Source organism: Pelophylax lessonae, assembly GCF_965119305.1.
Source record: "Pelophylax lessonae genome assembly, chromosome: 11".
NCBI lineage: Eukaryota > Metazoa > Chordata > Amphibia > Anura > Ranidae > Pelophylax > Pelophylax lessonae.
In genome coordinates this window covers 148464115-148483857 of record NC_138778.1, presented here as the reverse complement: position 1 = coordinate 148483857, position 19743 = coordinate 148464115, and the positions used below count along the sequence as shown (strand labels likewise).

Sequence of the window (19743 nt, the reverse complement as noted above, 5' to 3'; positions counted from 1 at the left end):
ATCTCATCACTGATTTTGATATACACACGTATGATAGTGATCTCATCACTGATTTGATATACACACGTATGTTAGTGATCTCATCACTGATTTGATATACACACGTATGTTAGTGATCTCATCACTGATTTTGATACGCACGTATGTTAGTGATCTCATCACTGATTTGATATACACACGTATGATAGTGATCTCATCACTGATTTTGATATACACACGTATGTTAGTGATCTCATCACTGATTTTGATATACACACGTATGTTAGTGATCTCATCACTGATTTGATATACACACGTATGTTAGTGATCTCATCACTGATTTTGATACGCACGTATGTTAGTGATCTCATCACTGATTTGATATACACACGTATGATAGTGATCTCATCACTGATTTTGATATACACACGTATGTTAGTGATCTCATCACTGATTTTGATATACACACGTATGTTAGTGATCTCATCACTGATTTTGATATACACACGTATGATAGTGATCTCATCACTGATTTGATATACACACGTATGTTAGTGATCTCATCACTGATTTTGATATACACACGTATGTTAGTGATCTCATCACTGATTTTGATATACACACGTATGTTAGTGATCTCATCACTGATTTTGATATACACACGTATGTTAGTGATCTCATCACTGATTTGATATACACACGTATGTTAGTGATCTCATCACTGATTTTGATATACACACGTATGTTAGTGATCTCATCACTGATTTTGATATACACACGTATGATAGTGATCTCATCACTGATTTTGATATACACACGTATGTTAGTGATCTCATCACTGATTTTGATATACACACGTATGTTAGTGATCTCATCACTGATTTGATATACACACGTATGTTAGTGATCTCATCACTGATTTTGATACGCACGTATGTTAGTGATCTCATCACTGATTTGATATACACACGTATGATAGTGATCTCATCACTGATTTGATATACACACGTATGTTAGTGATCTCATCACTGATTTTGATATACACACGTATGATAGTGATCTCATCACTGATTTGATATACACACGTATGTTAGTGATCTCATCACTGATTTTGATATACACACGTATGTTAGTGATCTCATCACTGATTTTGATATACACACGTATGTTAGTGATCTCATCACTGATTTTGATATACACACGTATGTTAGTGATCTCATCACTGATTTGATATAAACACGTATGATAGTGATCTCATCACTGATTTTGATATACACACGTATGTTAGTGATCTCATCACTGATTTTGATATACACACGTATGATAGTGATCTCATCACTGATTTGATATACACACGTATGTTAGTGATCTCATCACTGATTTTGATATACACACGTATGTTAGTGATCTCATCACTGATTTGATATACACACGTATGTTAGTGATCTCATCACTGATTTTGATATACACACGTATGTTAGTGATCTCATCACTGATTTTGATATACACACGTATGTTAGTGATCTCATCACTGATTTTGATATACACACGTATGTTAGTGATCTCATCACTGATTTTGATATACACACGTATGTTAGTGATCTCATCACTGATTTGATATACACACGTATGTTAGTGATCTCATCACTGATTTTGATACGCACGTATGTTAGTGATCTCATCACTGATTTGATATACACACGTATGATAGTGATCTCATCACTGATTTTGATATACACACGTATGTTAGTGATCTCATCACTGATTTTGATATACACACGTATGTTAGTGATCTCATCACTGATTTTGATATACACACGTATGTTAGTGATCTCATCACTGATTTTGATATACACACGTATGATAGTGATCTCATCACTGATTTGATATACACACGTATGTTAGTGATCTCATCACTGATTTGATATACACACGTATGTTAGTGATCTCATCACTGATTTTGATACGCACGTATGTTAGTGATCTCATCACTGATTTGATATACACACGTATGATAGTGATCTCATCACTGATTTTGATATACACACGTATGTTAGTGATCTCATCACTGATTTTGATATACACACGTATGTTAGTGATCTCATCACTGATTTGATATACACACGTATGTTAGTGATCTCATCACTGATTTTGATACGCACGTATGTTAGTGATCTCATCACTGATTTGATATACACACGTATGATAGTGATCTCATCACTGATTTTGATATACACACGTATGTTAGTGATCTCATCACTGATTTTGATATACACACGTATGTTAGTGATCTCATCACTGATTTTGATATACACACGTATGATAGTGATCTCATCACTGATTTGATATACACACGTATGTTAGTGATCTCATCACTGATTTTGATATACACACGTATGTTAGTGATCTCATCACTGATTTTGATATACACACGTATGTTAGTGATCTCATCACTGATTTTGATATACACACGTATGTTAGTGATCTCATCACTGATTTTGATATACACACGTATGTTAGTGATCTCATCACTGATTTTGATATACACACGTATGTTAGTGATCTCATCACTGATTTGATATACACACGTATGTTAGTGATCTCATCACTGATTTTGATACGCACGTATGTTAGTGATCTCATCACTGATTTGATATACACACGTATGATAGTGATCTCATCACTGATTTTGATATACACACGTATGTTAGTGATCTCATCACTGATTTTGATATACACACGTATGTTAGTGATCTCATCACTGATTTTGATATACACACGTATGTTAGTGATCTCATCACTGATTTTGATATACACACGTATGATAGTGATCTCATCACTGATTTGATATACACACGTATGTTAGTGATCTCATCACTGATTTGATATACACACGTATGTTAGTGATCTCATCACTGATTTTGATACGCACGTATGTTAGTGATCTCATCACTGATTTGATATACACACGTATGATAGTGATCTCATCACTGATTTTGATATACACACGTATGTTAGTGATCTCATCACTGATTTTGATATACACACGTATGTTAGTGATCTCATCACTGATTTGATATACACACGTATGTTAGTGATCTCATCACTGATTTTGATACGCACGTATGTTAGTGATCTCATCACTGATTTGATATACACACGTATGATAGTGATCTCATCACTGATTTTGATATACACACGTATGTTAGTGATCTCATCACTGATTTTGATATACACACGTATGTTAGTGATCTCATCACTGATTTTGATATACACACGTATGATAGTGATCTCATCACTGATTTGATATACACACGTATGTTAGTGATCTCATCACTGATTTTGATATACACACGTATGTTAGTGATCTCATCACTGATTTTGATATACACACGTATGTTAGTGATCTCATCACTGATTTTGATATACACACGTATGTTAGTGATCTCATCACTGATTTGATATACACACGTATGTTAGTGATCTCATCACTGATTTTGATATACACACGTATGTTAGTGATCTCATCACTGATTTTGATATACACACGTATGATAGTGATCTCATCACTGATTTTGATATACACACGTATGTTAGTGATCTCATCACTGATTTTGATATACACACGTATGTTAGTGATCTCATCACTGATTTGATATACACACGTATGTTAGTGATCTCATCACTGATTTTGATACGCACGTATGTTAGTGATCTCATCACTGATTTGATATACACACGTATGATAGTGATCTCATCACTGATTTGATATACACACGTATGTTAGTGATCTCATCACTGATTTTGATATACACACGTATGATAGTGATCTCATCACTGATTTGATATACACACGTATGTTAGTGATCTCATCACTGATTTTGATATACACACGTATGTTAGTGATCTCATCACTGATTTTGATATACACACGTATGTTAGTGATCTCATCACTGATTTTGATATACACACGTATGTTAGTGATCTCATCACTGATTTGATATACACACGTATGATAGTGATCTCATCACTGATTTTGATATACACACGTATGTTAGTGATCTCATCACTGATTTTGATATACACACGTATGATAGTGATCTCATCACTGATTTGATATACACACGTATGTTAGTGATCTCATCACTGATTTTGATATACACACGTATGTTAGTGATCTCATCACTGATTTGATATACACACGTATGTTAGTGATCTCATCACTGATTTTGATATACACACGTATGTTAGTGATCTCATCACTGATTTTGATATACACACGTATGTTAGTGATCTCATCACTGATTTTGATATACACACGTATGTTAGTGATCTCATCACTGATTTTGATATACACACGTATGTTAGTGATCTCATCACTGATTTGATATACACACGTATGTTAGTGATCTCATCACTGATTTTGATACGCACGTATGTTAGTGATCTCATCACTGATTTGATATACACACGTATGATAGTGATCTCATCACTGATTTTGATATACACACGTATGTTAGTGATCTCATCACTGATTTTGATATACACACGTATGATAGTGATCTCATCACTGATTTGATATACACACGTATGTTAGTGATCTCATCACTGATTTTGATATACACACGTATGTTAGTGATCTCATCACTGATTTTGATATACACACGTATGTTAGTGATCTCATCACTGATTTGATATACACACGTATGTTAGTGATCTCATCACTGATTTTGATACGCACGTATGTTAGTGATCTCATCACTGATTTGATATACACACGTATGATAGTGATCTCATCACTGATTTTGATATACACACGTATGTTAGTGATCTCATCACTAATTTTGATATACACACGTATGATAGTGATCTCATCACTGATTTGATATACACACGTATGTTAGTGATCTCATCACTGATTTTGATATACACACGTATGTTAGTGATCTCATCACTGATTTGATATACACACGTATGTTAGTGATCTCATCACTGATTTGATATACACACGTATGATAGTGATCTCATCACTGATTTTGATATACACACGTATGTTAGTGATCTCATCACTGATTTGATATACACACATATGTTAGTGATCTCATCACTGATTTTGATACACACGTATGTTAGTGATCTCATCACTGATTCTGATATACACACGTATGATCGTGATCTCATCACTGAGGTCAGTTTAAGGATTTTGGAAGATTAGGCTGTAGCATATGTAGTTTTATACTAGTTTTTACTGACACTTTGTGGCTCTTATATGTTATTTTATAAACCGGGGCTTTGTATTTAACAGCGCTTTACTAGAATTAGATTGTGTGCACTACACTTAAAGGGGCAGAAGTTATTTGATAGGTTCGAACATTTTACTAGGGTTGACTTCTTCGACATGGACAAGAATTCAAAAATGTAAATACACAAAATGAGATGATACAAAGCTGTGATCGGTAACGGATTACACTGTATGATGCCATTTCAGCACAGGATTTCACCTGGTGACTTTTCCAGTGCCCTGCCTGTGCTTTTCCAGTGCGTTGTGCCTGGAAAATAGAGAACGACTATGGCGTTCAAAAAGCTTTATTTTTGCACAAAATCGCTTTTAGACGAACTGGAAAACAGCGACAGCGAAACGGAGTTACTTGAAGAACTGAGCGATAGTGATTGGTGGGAAAATTGGTCATCAGGTACGGAAAGTGACGACAGCGACGATTCTGATGTCTCTTTCTGCCACATCGCTCCGTTGGAAATTCTGAAGAATCATTTGATATACTTCCCAAATTCCACAAGCTATGTGCCAGAAAGAGACATCAGAATCGTCGCTGTCGTCACTTTCAAGACCTGATGATGAATTTTTCCACGAATCGCTATCGCTCAGTTCTTCAAGTAACTCAGTTTCGCTGTCGCTGTTTTCCAGTTCGTCTAAAAGCGATTTTACGCACAAAAAAAAAAAACGCTTTTTGAACGCCGAGGTCGTTCTCAATTTTCCAGGCACAAAGCACTGGAAAAGTCACCAGGTGAAATCCTGTGGTGAAATGGCATGATACAGTGTAATCCCTTAGGATCACAGCTTTGTATTATCTCATTTGGTGTATTTACACTTTTTAATTTGCCGCTGGTTCCACCCCCCTGCGTTGCAACGCTCACAGGGAAGGGAACCGGAAGGCAAGTGCCGGCATCAGTCGAGCATAGAGTGGGGAGAGAGTGTAAGGAGGGCAGGGAGGACAGCGGAGGATCGCAGGGGTCGGTGAGTTTGATTCTGGGGTAATGCCGAGTGTGGCTCGGGGTTACCGCTTTTGGTACTGAAAGTTAATCCCGAGCCACACTCTGGAATGCCGCCAGGGAGGATAATGAAAGTTTACTATTTGCAATTCTACAAGTAACTTGTCAACAGTTACGTAATCACCATCCTGACATCACCTAAAGGGTTTGCAATGGTGCAATTGGCAACTTTTTTTTTTTTTTTTTAATATAGTTTAAATGTGTTATTTAGAGCGGATTAGTTTGTATGTAACACACTTTTAATGTGTGACCTTGTGCATTGCTGTTTGTTAGTGACCAGCACGATATGTCAGAGCGGCTGTCTGAGGTGCAAGGGGAGCCATTCCACTCATTGCTGTCATGAGCAGTGTGCCGCTGGCTGTACTGGACCCAGGAACTCCGACTGTCTGGTAAGATTACACATGTTCTCCTTCCACTGTGGTTTCTCCTTTAGTTTAAAGCACATTGAACCTTATTCATCCAGCTATGAAGCCACAGGGCCTCTCAATCTTATGGGAAAATATCACTATAGAGCAGCCTTTTTCAACCAGGGTACCTTAAGGTTTCTTCAGGGGTGCCTTGTCAAAATGCCTAAAAATCAAAAATTGAATACAAGCCAGCAGGTGGATAAAGCCTGCCTTTTAAGTTGCACAAAGCCACAGGTTTTTATTATGCACCATTATGACTTCCTAGACACTGGCATCTAAACAACCAGTGACGTCATTCGTTAATAAGGAGGATGTCTGTTGCCTCCACAGCATCCTTGTTTGACCCTCTTGTGCCCCTCTCCCTCAGTACTGGGGTGACATTAGCTAATGGAGAGAAATTGTGGGCTAAGAGAAACATTGGAATACTAGTCAGTACCAGTGTGCAAAAGTGTATTTGACTTAAATAATCACCTCTAGTGTTGCGTTTCCTACGTGTAGATCATGGGTGTCCAACCTTTTGGCTTCTCTGGGCCACATTGGGTGTAGAGAAATTTTCTCGGGCCGCATATTAAATATATATATACTATAGTTAAGGTATATAAGTAATAAAATGCCGCCGCGCCACCCGCACTGATTTAACACAACTAGAGGATGATCAAGTGAAATGGAATCAGTATACAGAGGTTTACTTCTTCTGAGATGTATTAAAGGAACACTCTAACCACCATGACCACTTCAGTGATTTGAAGTGGTCATGGTGGTAGGAGTCAGAAACACTGCACATGCTCCCCTCCCCCCTCTGAGGCAGCCTCTGCCTACCGTTAGTTGGAAGCTGCTGTGGCCGTGCCCTGACCTGACTTCCTTCCTCCCCAGCAAAAAAAATAATTGTCAGGGGGCAGCGGGCCGCATTGCCTGAGGTTCCGGGCCGCATGCGGCCCTTTGGGGCGCAGGTTGGACATGCCTGGTGTAGATGTTTGCCTGCTTATGTAGAGCTATTAGAATCTTTTATATCTTTTATAAAATCTTTTAAATTTTTTATATTTTAGAATGTGGTGCCTCGAGAATGTCCATAATTTTAAAGGGTGCCTTCAGGTTGTCCATCATTTTAAAGGGTGCCTTCAGGTTGTCCATCATTTTAAAGGGTGCCTTCAGGTTGTCCATCATTTTAAAGGGTGCCTTCAGGTTGTCCATCATTTTAAAGGGTGCCTTCAGGTTGTCCATCATTTTAAAGGGTGCCTTCAGGCTGTCCATCATTTTAAAGGGTGCCTTCAGGTTGTCCATCATTTTAAAGGGTGCCTTCAGGTTGTCCATCATTTTAAAGGGTGCCTTCAGGTTGTCCATCATTTTAAGCCCCGGTTCACACTAGGGCGACCTGTGAGGCGACCTGGTCGCCTCACAGGTCGCCGTAGGTCGCCTCCCATAGGGAAGCTGCGGACCCGTTCTAATAGGAGCGACACAAGTCGCTCCGACCTAGAAAAAGGGTCCGGAGCTTCTTTGGGGCGACCAGGAGGCGACCGCCATAGACTTCAATGTTATGAAGTCCGTGGCGGCCGCTCCGAGGTCGCGGCGCGCTGCTCGCACCGCGATCTCGGAGGTCGCCCCGGGAAGTAGCGTCGCGTGTATGTGAACCGGCGCTAAAGGGAGCCTTCAGATTATCCATAATTTTAAAGGGTGCCTTGACTAAAATAAGTTTGAGAAACACTGCTCTAGAGGCCACTTTAGCATGCCATTGCAGCTTGATGAATTTGTTTCATTGTCTCTTATCTTGTTTACATTTTCTCATTTTCTTTCTAAGGTAACCATTCATTTATTTTTTTTGAAAAACAGAGATTTTATTATGAAAAAAAAAAAAAAAGGGACAAGCCAACATGGTACAGGTAGAGATCCAAGTTCGAACAAGAACTTTCGGTAAAGTGCAATCACAAATTGACAGAACAGGTTTACAAAAATGCAGAGGGATGGAGCAGCACGGGCAATGCAGTACAACAGGGCACAGCCTACATACCAGCAGAGCAGTGCAGAGAATGAGAAAAAAAAAAATATTAGGTACATGTGGCCGAGTTCTGGAGCCATCTGTCCCAAATCTTGTTGTATTTAGTGGGACATCCCCGGTTCTTTTACATAATTTTATGGTACGGCAAGACAGAGTTTACTTCCCTCAGCCAATGTTGGAAATCTGGAGGGCTCTCCCTCATCTACCGTCTAGCCACCAGCTTCCTGGCTATAAAAAGCGTGTGGTGCAGAAAGGTTTTCGTGCATTTATTCATGTCTTCATCTGGGTAAATACCCAGTAAGCACTGTTTGGGGTCAAGCTGGAGGGGGGATCCCATAGTATCATGCAGGAAGGCCACTATCTGCTTCCAGTAGGCCTGTATGCGGGGACAATGCCAGAGTAGATGGAAAAACGTACCCGGAGATGCGTGACACAGTGGGCAGTCCCGGGAGAGACCAGGCCTGTATCTGGCCAGCCTGACCGGGGTGAGGTAAGTACGGTGGACTATGAACAGTTGGGTTAGCCTGTCAGACAACCTGGATGACACTTTCTGGCAGGTCTCAAGGGCCTCACACCAATCCTCATCCTCCATTTCGCCCACCTCCGGTTCCCAGCCAGCCTTAACAGCGTACGCAATGGCAGTGGAGGAAGGCAAGTGTAACGCCGAGTACAAAATAGAGATCAGGTGGCTGGGCTCAGTACTCTGAACTATCTCTAGGATTGGCAGGGATTCCAGAGGGGTCATAGCTGTCCGGATCTGGGCCTGAAAAGCATGTCTAAGCTGGTAATATCGAAACATGTAGTCCGGGAGTGAGTGGGAGGCTCTCAATTCTTCAAAGGTGCCTAGGGTGGACCCCCGTACAATGTGGGAAAGATAATATACACACCTACCACCCCATATCTCCGAGTCCGGCACTGAGCGGAGCTCCTGGAGAGTCTCATTGTGCCACAGAGGGGGTAAGGGTATGCAACGGGGGGTAATCACCACCGCCCAAATGCGGCTATAATGGTGCAACATGGAGGTGGAGTCTCCCCTTATTCCTACGCCCCTGCAGCCCCTCAGGATGACCGACAGAGGGTCACCTGTCGTGTGAGACCAGGCAAGGCAGAGCAATAAAAGGAAGCGGGTTCTGTCAGTTTTGTCAAGGTGAAATAGTTGAGATAGTTGTGCAGCTAGGTAATAAGAGTTGAAATCAGGCAACGCCACGCCCCCGAGGCAGGCAGGGTTTTGTAGTTTACGCCAGGAAAGCTTGTGCCTACTGTTACCCCACACAAACGCTTTCAGGAGTGAGTCCATTTGCTTAAAATATTTTAGTGGGAGGTATATCAGGGAATGCCAGAGAATATACAGGATCTTTGGCAGTAGGACCATTTTTATAAGGTTCACCCTGCCCATGACTCCCAATGGCAATCTGGACCAGATTTGAATCCTGTTTTTAATCATGGGGTAGAGAGGTTGAACATTGTCCCGAATGTAATCACGTGGACGCGCCGTGACCCGCACCCCAAGGTATTTAAAGTTGTCTACCCGCTGTAGGGGTCCCGTCGCGAGAGTTGCCGCAGGCGCCGGGGTGTCGATGGAAAGGACCTGGGATTTGTCCCAATTAATTTGTAGTCCGGAGTAGGAGCCGTACTGTTCGATAAGGGAGAGGGCCGTGGTCAGCGAATTCCCAGGGTCTGCCAAGTACAAAAGAGTATCGTCAGCATACATGCTTATTTTTTCGACTAAGGGTCTCATACTGAGCCCATGTATGTCCGGGTGAGCTCTGATGGCAATAGCCAGCGGCTCCGCTGCCAGTGCATACAGCAGGGGGAAAGCGGGCACCCCTGTCTGGTCCCTCTGGCCAGTGGGAACTCCGCAGAGGCCCACCCATTGGCCAGCACCCATGCAGTCGGGGCGCTATAGAGGAGCTGAACCCATTTAAGAAAATTGGGACCAAAACCAAAACGCCGAAGGCATTCCCACAAAAAGCCCCACTCCACAGAATCGAAGGCTTTGGCCGTGTCCAGTGTCACAACTACTCTCTCCCCGGTGTTGTCATGCGTAGCCTGCAAGTTCATAAAGAGCCTACGGAGGTTAAATGACGTGTTCCTGCCAGGCATGAATCCGGATTGATCCTCATGAATTAGGGACAAAATCACCCTATTCAGGCGGATGGATAGGATTTTGGCCAGGAGCTTAACATCCACCTGCAGGAGAGAGATAGGGCGATATGATTCCGGGCACTGAAGGTCCTTACCAGGCTTTGGTATCAATACAATCAGGGCCTCCCGCATAGTTGGGGACATACTGAAGTCCTCAAACATAGAATTAAACAGTTCAAGAAGTTTCGATATAAGGAGTTCAGAATACTGAGCATAGAATTTGATCGGGAGACCGTCAGTGCCCGGCGACTTCGACCTGGGGAATCTGGACATAGCCTCAGCTAGCGTGGGAAATTCCACTGCGTCTAAAAATGAATACATGTCTGTAGTGTCCGTGGGGGCCCTGGAGCAATATAATTGACTAAAGAAGTGGCGGAACCACTCCGTCACTTCCCCTGGGTCTGTCGTCAGGGTCCCTGAGTCAGTCCGTCGGGTGATCACCACCGGCGGCCTGTCTTCGCAGTGTACCAAGTAAGCTAGCAGGCGTCCCGCCTGCTCCCCTTGCTCGAATATTCTCTGCTTCTGGAAAAGCAACCTAGTCTTGGCCCGTTCCTATTCCACCTGAGAGACCGCCCGCGACAGAAGTCCAAGTCGGGAGGCATTCGCCGGCGAGGGGTCTGTCAGGTATGCGCTATCAGCCTCCTGCAACTCAGTCACTGCCCGAGAGTACGCCTCACTGGAGCTGGCCTTAAACCTTTTTATGTGCGACTGTAGGGATGACCTAGCATGCATTTTAAACGCCTCCCACACCGCTAGAGGAGAGGCAGTCCCCCCATTTTCAGTAAAAAACTGGGCCCAGCAGGCATCCAACAGGTAGCAGGGTTAGCCAAATGGGGTTGATACGCCAAGCCGGGGGCGGCCTGTCCAGGCCGAGCCTGACCACCGCCCAGTAGGGGCTGTGGTCCGACAGCGACCGAGGGGAAAATCCAACCATCACCAGCCTCGGGGTCAGGACCCGGGAAAGCAAAATGAGGTCAATGCGGGACATGGTATGGTGCGTCGGTGAATAACAGGAGTACGCCCTCTGCTGAGGAAATATAGTCCGCCAGGAGTCCACCAGGCCCGCTGCCCCAAGCAACCGGGCAAATCTAGTGCTGGTCGCCTGCGACGGGGCCTGGGGGAGAGGCTGCAGCCTGTCTAGGGAAGGGTCAAGGACAGTATTGAAATCACCCAACCAAATTGCTGGTATACTGGGGAATTGGGACATATACGATAGGCCTGCTGCTATCACTGTCATGGAGAAAGGGGGAGGAACATAGAAGGCCAAAATTTAAAAATGGTTCCCCAAAAATCAACACCTGTAAGAATATAAACCTACCCTGTGGGTCCGTTTGGGAGCCTCGGAGCTGAAAATGTACCGTTTTGGCCACTAGGATCGCCACCCCCCTAGAGTGGGAGGTGAACATGGAGTGGTATGCCCAGCCTACCCAAGGTCTCTTTAAGGAAAGGTGCATATGGCCATCTAGGTGAGTCTCCAGGAGCACTAGTATATCCACCCGTTGCTTTTTAAGGAAGGCAAACGCTGCGGACCGTTTAAGTTTGTCTCTAAGGCCCCGGACATTCCAGGTCATTAATTTCAAGGTGGCCATCTAACCGAACAGAAAGGTTCAGGCTGCAACAGTTCCAGGCTCCCAAACATCACCACATAACATACCTGCCCTGCAAACCGCATATCCTCTACAGCCATAATAAAAGTAACATAGATAAGCGTACTGCACCATCTCTGCACACACAAAAAGGAAAAACACAAAATAAAAGTAATCATAAACATATCATGAAGAGCACTTCATGAAAAACAGTAACCCCCCACCCCGCCCTGCACCAACCCCAACTCGACTGGTGAAGTCTCCTCGCTGAAGTGGGTAGGAAGTCTTGGTAGGGGCAGCTGTCCAAGCCAGGCAGGAAAGCAGCCCCCCCCTCCGTACCCCATGCGGCAGTCTCTCATACATGTTGCCTGTCCGGATGTCCGTGCATAGGGGAGGGGGGGAAAGATGAGAGGAGGGTCGCCAGGAGGGGGCAACCAGCTGAATGAGGCAATGGGGGGGGGGGAAGGAGGACCAAGAAGTGTGTGGGGATAAGTCACAGCAGTGATAGGGAAAAAAAAAAAAGGGTTGGCCACCGACCTCTAACCACGGGTGTCAAGGTGCTCTAACCAGGAGATAACTGCCTCAGGATCATCAAAAAAGTGGACGCGGTCCCCACCTTCCACCCGGAGACGAGCAGGATACATCATGTCGTATTTGATGTTCTTGACCCGAAGCCTCCGTTTAGTCTCCATGAAGCCCTTGCGTCATTTTTGTACCTCTGCCGAGAAGTCCGGGAACACCGCCACTCTCCCATTCCCGAGCGGAATATTCCCTTTCACTCTAGCTAGGCGAAGGATGGTATCCCTGTCACGATAATTAAGAAATTTCGCTATGAACGTGCGCGGCGGAGCTCCCTGAGGCGGCGGGCGACCCGACAGGCGGTGTGCCCTTTCAACAACAAATGTTGGTGACAGCGATTCCCTGCCATAAGTCTGAATGAGGAGCTGTTCCAGATAATTAGAGGGGTCTGAGCCCTCCACTCCTTCTGGCAACCCGATGAACCTCAAATTACATCTGCGTAGCCTGTTTTCCAGATCATCCTGCTTTTGTAGGATCTGGTGGACTTGCTGCTGAAGATGATCCCTGGAGTGTTGGAGTGGGGGGAGGGAGTCCTCCACGCTGCTGATCCTGTTCTCTGCCTTGGTCACCCTGTCCCGCAGCTGCCCCATATCCTCTCATATCCTGCCTAATCAGGGAGATATCTACCTTCACTTCGTCAATCTTTGTTGTCAGGGTCGCTTGGCATGCAGATATGGCTTCCAGGACTGTAGCTGTGTCTGCGCCCGCCGCCGCTCCGACAGCCTGTGACTTCCCGGCGCCATCTTGAGAGGAGGACTCTCCGTCCTGGCGGCGGAATTTATCTTGCTTGGCGGCCGCCTCGGACATTTTTTTCGGCGGGGACATAGCAGGATGGGCTCCGGAGTGTCCCGGTGAGCAGCGGGTCTCGGTAAGCAGTCGCGGGGAGACAGGATAGAAGATGCAGGATACAATTCCGGCGGAGCTCCAGCTACTCACGTCCTATCTCATGCCGTGCCAGGCCACGCCCCCAACCATTCATTTATTAGATTACAAATGTGCAATGATATCCCCATGATTATTGCATATTTTCCTAGGGCAGCCTCAAAAATAAATAATATCTTTTCACTTTCGTTCATTGAAGGACACAGCTCCAGAATCTTCTTGACCATTGGGTTATGCTGCCCCCTACAGGAGTAGGACACTAGGCAGGAGAAAGCTTTACCACGTCTATGGGGCAGTCCCAGGGGATATACTCCCAATTCCTGCTATAGGCACTCAGTATTTTTTCTGCCTAGTCAGGAGTAAGGACCTAGTTCCTTGCTGGGATCTCTGGTCCTGGCGATTTTTTTCCTTTTTCGTTTTTTTTTTTAAATATTTTTCAAAAACAAAGTACAGAGAAATATAACCAATAACAAGGAATAACATGTAAAACAGTACATTGCATTGGAAGGTCATAAAACAGTAATTGATCACAGAGATAGGGGGCAGTGTAGCTTTAGGTGTAGAGTGTGCTCATCGGCCAAACAAAGGAAAAACCTCATAAAACTCCTGTCCAGCTGTCCGGGCCTGGCCCCCCAGGAAAGAAGCCCCAGGGTGGCCCGGTAATTTTGTGACAGCTGACATGGTTAAGTATAGAATAAAGCTGCCACATTAGTATTATACATATCGGTTGAGTAACAAAGGGATAGTCCAGAGATAAGAAAGGGGAAACACCCACTCCCGAAGGAGTTATGAAGAAGCAGGTAGGAAGAAAGAAAGAGGGGAGTAGGGGGTCTGTGAGAGACACGGCCAAAAGAGAGCCAGCTGCTGTGTACTGTTAGGGCTCTTTCACGCGGGCGATCCGATCAGATCCGCCTGTCAGTTTTTTAGGCGGATCTGATCGGATCCTCCATGAAGCTCTATGGGGCAGCGGGTGTCAGCAGAGACACCTCCGCTGACACCCGCTGCCATCCGCATCCGATCCTGTGCTTGAAATCTGGACGGATGGAAACCCTATTTTTCCATCCGTTCAGTAATCGGATCGGATCGGATCTGATGAGAGCGGACAAGCGGTCCGCTCTCATCCAATCCCCCATAGAGGGCAGCGGGGGCTGAGACACCTCCCTCTCCGCTCTGCAAGCGGAGACGGAGCTGTCATCCGCCCGGCTCAGCGGGGATCGCGGATCGATCCCCGCTGAGCAACACGGATCCGCCTACGGAGCGGACCGTGTGAAAGAGCCCTTACATACAATGAAACTAAATGCAGTGGGGAAATAATTATTTGATGCCCTGTAGATTTTGTGAGTTTGCCCCTTTTACAAATAAATGAAGGGTCTATAATTTTTATCGTAGGTGTATTTTAAATGATAGAGACAGAATATCAACCAAAAATACAGCAGAAACACGTGATACAAATATTCTAAATTGGGTTGCTGTTCAGTGAGTTAAATAAATATTTGATCCCCAGGCAAAACATGATTTAGTACTTACATAATAGTTGAGGTTGAATAAAGACAACAGTCCATTCAGTTCAACCTGTACAGGTGTGTGTGTGTCAGTGACATGATCATTTCCCATAACCCTGAATGTTGTGATCTGTGAGATGCACGTTCGTCTTTTAAAAGTAGCAATACTCCCCGCAGCTACCACCAATTGTGGAACAGAGTTCCACATTCTAACCGCCCTTAAAGTGAAAAACCCCTTACGCAGTTAAAGGTTAAACCGCCTCTCCTCTAATCTCATTGTGTGGCCTTGTGTCCTCTTGCACTCCTTTAGACTAAATAGTTTTTTTCTATGCTGGGATCACCATTGAGGTATTTGTAAATCGCTATCATGTCCCCTCTCAGGTGTCTCGTCTCCAAGGAGAATAAATGAAGTGCTTCTAATCTCTTCTCGTAATTAAAGTCCTCCAATCCCCTAATTAGTTTAGTTGCCCTTCTTTGGACTCTCTCCAGTTCCAGCACATCCCTTCTGAGGATTGGCAACCAGAACTGGACAGAATACTCCAGATGTGGGTGGAACAGGGTTTTATAAATTGGCAGGATTATAGCTTTATCTCTGGATATGCATGCTAATATTCTGACGGCTTTGGCAGCTGCAGCTTGACATTGCGTGCTATTGCTAAGTCTATCTTCTAATAGAACCCCCAGATCTTTCTCCATTTTGGATTCCCCCAGAGGTTCCCCCCCCCCCCCAAAGCATAAGTTGCATTTGTTTTTGCCCCCAAGTGCAGTACCTTACATTTCTCTAAATTAAACCTCATTTGCCATGTAGTTACACACACTGTTATTTTGTTCAGGTCATTCTGTAAGATTTCTATATCGTGTTGAGAAGTTATTGCCCTGCCTATTTTTGTGTCACCCGCGAAAACTGAGATTGGGCTAATGATCCTGTCCTCTGTTATTGATGAATAAATTGAACAAAATTGGTCCCAGGACTGAGCCTTGGGGGGACCCCACTTACCACTTCAGACCAGTTTGAGTACGTGGTATTTATCACCACCCTTTGGGCACAACCATGTAACCAGTTTTCTGTCTAGGAACAAACCTTGTGGTCGATGCCTGCAGACCTTAGTTTGTAGATTAAGTGTTTGTGGGGAACTGTGTCGAATGCCTTAGCAAAATCCAGATACACCACATCCACAGGTCTCCCCCCCCCCCCCCCCCCTATCTAGCTCGCAGCTCACCTCCTTGTACTTGATGGAGAAACCCTTGTTGGCAAGCACAGAGATAAGATGTTTCTTGTAGTTGGTTACCAGGTTTGCACACACCTCGGGAGGGATTTTGGTCCACTCTTTACAGATCTTCTCTAAATCCTTAAGGTTTTTTGGCTGTCGCTTGGCAACATTAAGTTTCAACTCCCTCCATAAATTTTCTATAGGACTAACATCTGGATACTGGCTAGGCCACTCCATGACCTTAATGTGCTTCCTCTTGAGCCACTCCTTTGTTGCCTTGGCGGTATGTTTTGGGCCATTTTAATGCTGGAAGACCCATCAATGACCCATCCTCAGTGTTCTGACTGAGGGAAGAAGGTTCTCATCCAAGATTTTACAATGCAAGGCCCTGTCCATGGCCCCTTAACCACTTTACCACCGGAGGATTTTCCTGCTAAAAGACCAGGGGTTATTTTGCGATTTTTTACTGCGTGACTTTAACGGACAATCGCGCGGTCGTGCGACGCTGTACCTAAACGAATTTCACGTCCTTTTTTTCCCACAAACAGAGCTTTCTTTTGGTGGTATTTGATCACCTGTGCGATTTTTTGATCACGCGCTATAAACAAAAAAAGAGCGTAATTTTTGCAAAAACAACAATATTTTTCACTTTTTTTTATATGAAATTCCCCCAAAAAAAAATGTAAAAATCAAAATTTTTTAAAATTTTCGGCCAATTTGTTTTACGCTACCTATGTTTGGTAAAAAAAATCGCAAAAAGCGTATTTTGATTGGTTTGCGCAAAAGTTATCGCGTTTACTAACAAAGGGAAAGATTTTTGTCATTTTTGGTGTTTTTTTTTTTAACGAGTAATGGCGGCGATCTGCGATTTTTTTTGCGGTACTGCGACATTGCGGTGGACAGATCGGACCCTTGACTGACATTTTTGACACTTTTGGGGGTACCAGTGACATTACTGCAGTAATCAGTGCTATATATATGCACTGTTACTGCAAAAATGACACTGGCAGGGAAGGGGTTAACAGTATTGGACAGGGAGGGGTTAAGTGTGTCCTAGGGGCGTGATTCTAACTGTGTAGGGACATGTCTACTAGTGTAAAAACAAAGATCAACAGTTCTACATAGTAGAACTGTTTGATCTTCACTTTTACACAGGGAGAACTGACAGGTGGCTTGTTTACACAAGCCGCTCTGTCTTTCTCCCGCTGTAGCGGCGATCGTAGTGTGACCGGCGGACATCGGGTCCGCCAGTCACACTCCCGCACTCCTCCGTGAACGAGCCGAGGCGGGCGCGCGCCTCGGCGGGCGCGCGCCCGCCCGCTATTGGCTCTGGAAGGAGTGACAGGCGAGCGACGTAGACCTACGTCACTCTGCCTGGCCGGGGCCGACTGCCGCAGTAAATATACTGTGCGCAGTCGGCAAGCGGTTAATGTGGCAAAGTTGGCCTGTACCATATCTCCACCTCTGTGCTTGACTGTAGAGATGGTGCTCTTGGGGTCAGAGTCAGCATTTTTTCTTCCTCCAAACACAGTGAGTCGAATTAATGTCAAAGAGCTCAATTTTGGTCTCATCTGACCACAGCACTTTCTCCCAGTCCACTGAATATCTAGATGTTCATTGGCAAACTCCATACGGGCCTGTACACGTGCCTTCTTGAGGAGGGGGACCTTGCGGGTGAGGCAGGATTTCAGTCCATGGCGGCGTATTGTGTTACCAATGGTTTGTTTGGTGACTGCGGTCCCAACTGCTTTGAAATTATTCACAAGCTCCTCCCGTGAAGTTCTGGGCTGATCCCTCACTTTTTGCATGATAATCCTTACTCCGGGAGCCAAATCTTGCAAGGAGCTCCAGACGGAGGGCCATTGATGGTTATTTTGTATTTCTTCCATTTGCGAATAATTGCTCCAACTGTTGTCTCCTTCTCACCAAGCTTCTTGCTGATGGTCTTGTAGCCCATTCCAGCCTTGTGTAGGTCTACAATCTTGTCCCTGACATCCTTTGACAGCTCTTTGGTCTTGCCCATGATGGTGAGGTTTGAATGGAAGAAAGATTCTGTGGACAGGTGTCTTTTTTTTTTTTTTATACACATAATGAGTTCTCGTTAGAAGCACCTTCCTAAATTCACAGGACTAATCTGTGTACCACATGAGCACACACTGTAGCCAGTCTGTGGGAGCCAGAATTATTGTTGGTTGGTAGAGGATCAAATACTCATTTACCGTAACTCACATTCACACAAATGATTTTCACCATCCGTGCGCTAATCATACCAGTCCAAGGGTTGCTAGTGTGTCTTCCTTCTAAATATTAGTCTATTTAAAACTAGGTCGCTGCAGCTCCAGTCGACTCCACTGGGTGGCGGATTGGTAAACTGTGCAAAAAAACAAACAAGACAAGGCTCACATCTGACCTAGTGTAATACAGTTTTTATTGAAGGGTATTAAAATGATGAATACGATGCAATCACATGGATACAGCAAGTACTGGGCATGTAACGATTCCTCTCCCCTGTATGGCCTCTTCAAGTTCCGCACTATACCCGATCAGTGCCCCCTGTGAAAGTGAAGGTCCCCTTCTGATCTCCCGAGCGCGCGCTCCGCTGTAACTCCGGCGTCTCCGCCTGATACGCCTGCACCCGACTCAGCTGTCCCCGCCGTTACTCTCGCGCATGCGCACAAGGATCCAGACGGGGAACCGATGACCGCGGGGACAGAAACCTTGGCAGGTGGTGGAGAGAGGATCCTCGTTACATGCCCAGTACTTGCTGTATCTATGTGAGTGCATCTTATTCATCATTTTAATACCTTTCAATAAAAACTGTATTACACTGGGTATTACACTCGGTCGGATATGCGCCTTGTCTACATTTGTATAGTGTTTTTTAAAATTTTTGGTTGATATTCCGTCTGCCATTTAAAATACACTTATGATAAAAAATTATAGACTCTTCATTTCTTTGTAAGTGGGCAAACTTAGAAAATCTGCAGGGCATCAAATAATTATTTTCCCCACTGTATGCTGGAAGATAGGGTGACAGCACTCTTTGCATTGTTTAGCAACTGGCAATAAAAAAGGCAAAAGTTAAAGGTTTGTCTAGGTTTTAGATTATTCTCTTCTTTGTCAAATTCAGGTGCAAGGGAGATGGTAGATTACAGTTTTGTAATTCTCAAC

At 44.2% G+C, this 19743-nt stretch overlaps 1 protein-coding gene across 1 annotated transcript in view; it reads left to right on the top strand.

Annotated features, from left to right (window-relative positions):
- The window catches only part of ERBB2 (erb-b2 receptor tyrosine kinase 2), a gene marked incomplete at its 3' end in the record, with an annotated part of 299046 nt that overhangs the window by 144016 nt on the left and 135287 nt on the right, over nucleotides 1–19743 (top strand). Inside the window, exon 6 of the mRNA XM_082272837.1 lies at nucleotides 6541–6656. Within this exon, the coding sequence (XP_082128963.1) occupies nucleotides 6541–6656 (116 nt within the window). The remainder of the gene's footprint in view (nucleotides 1–6540; nucleotides 6657–19743) is intronic.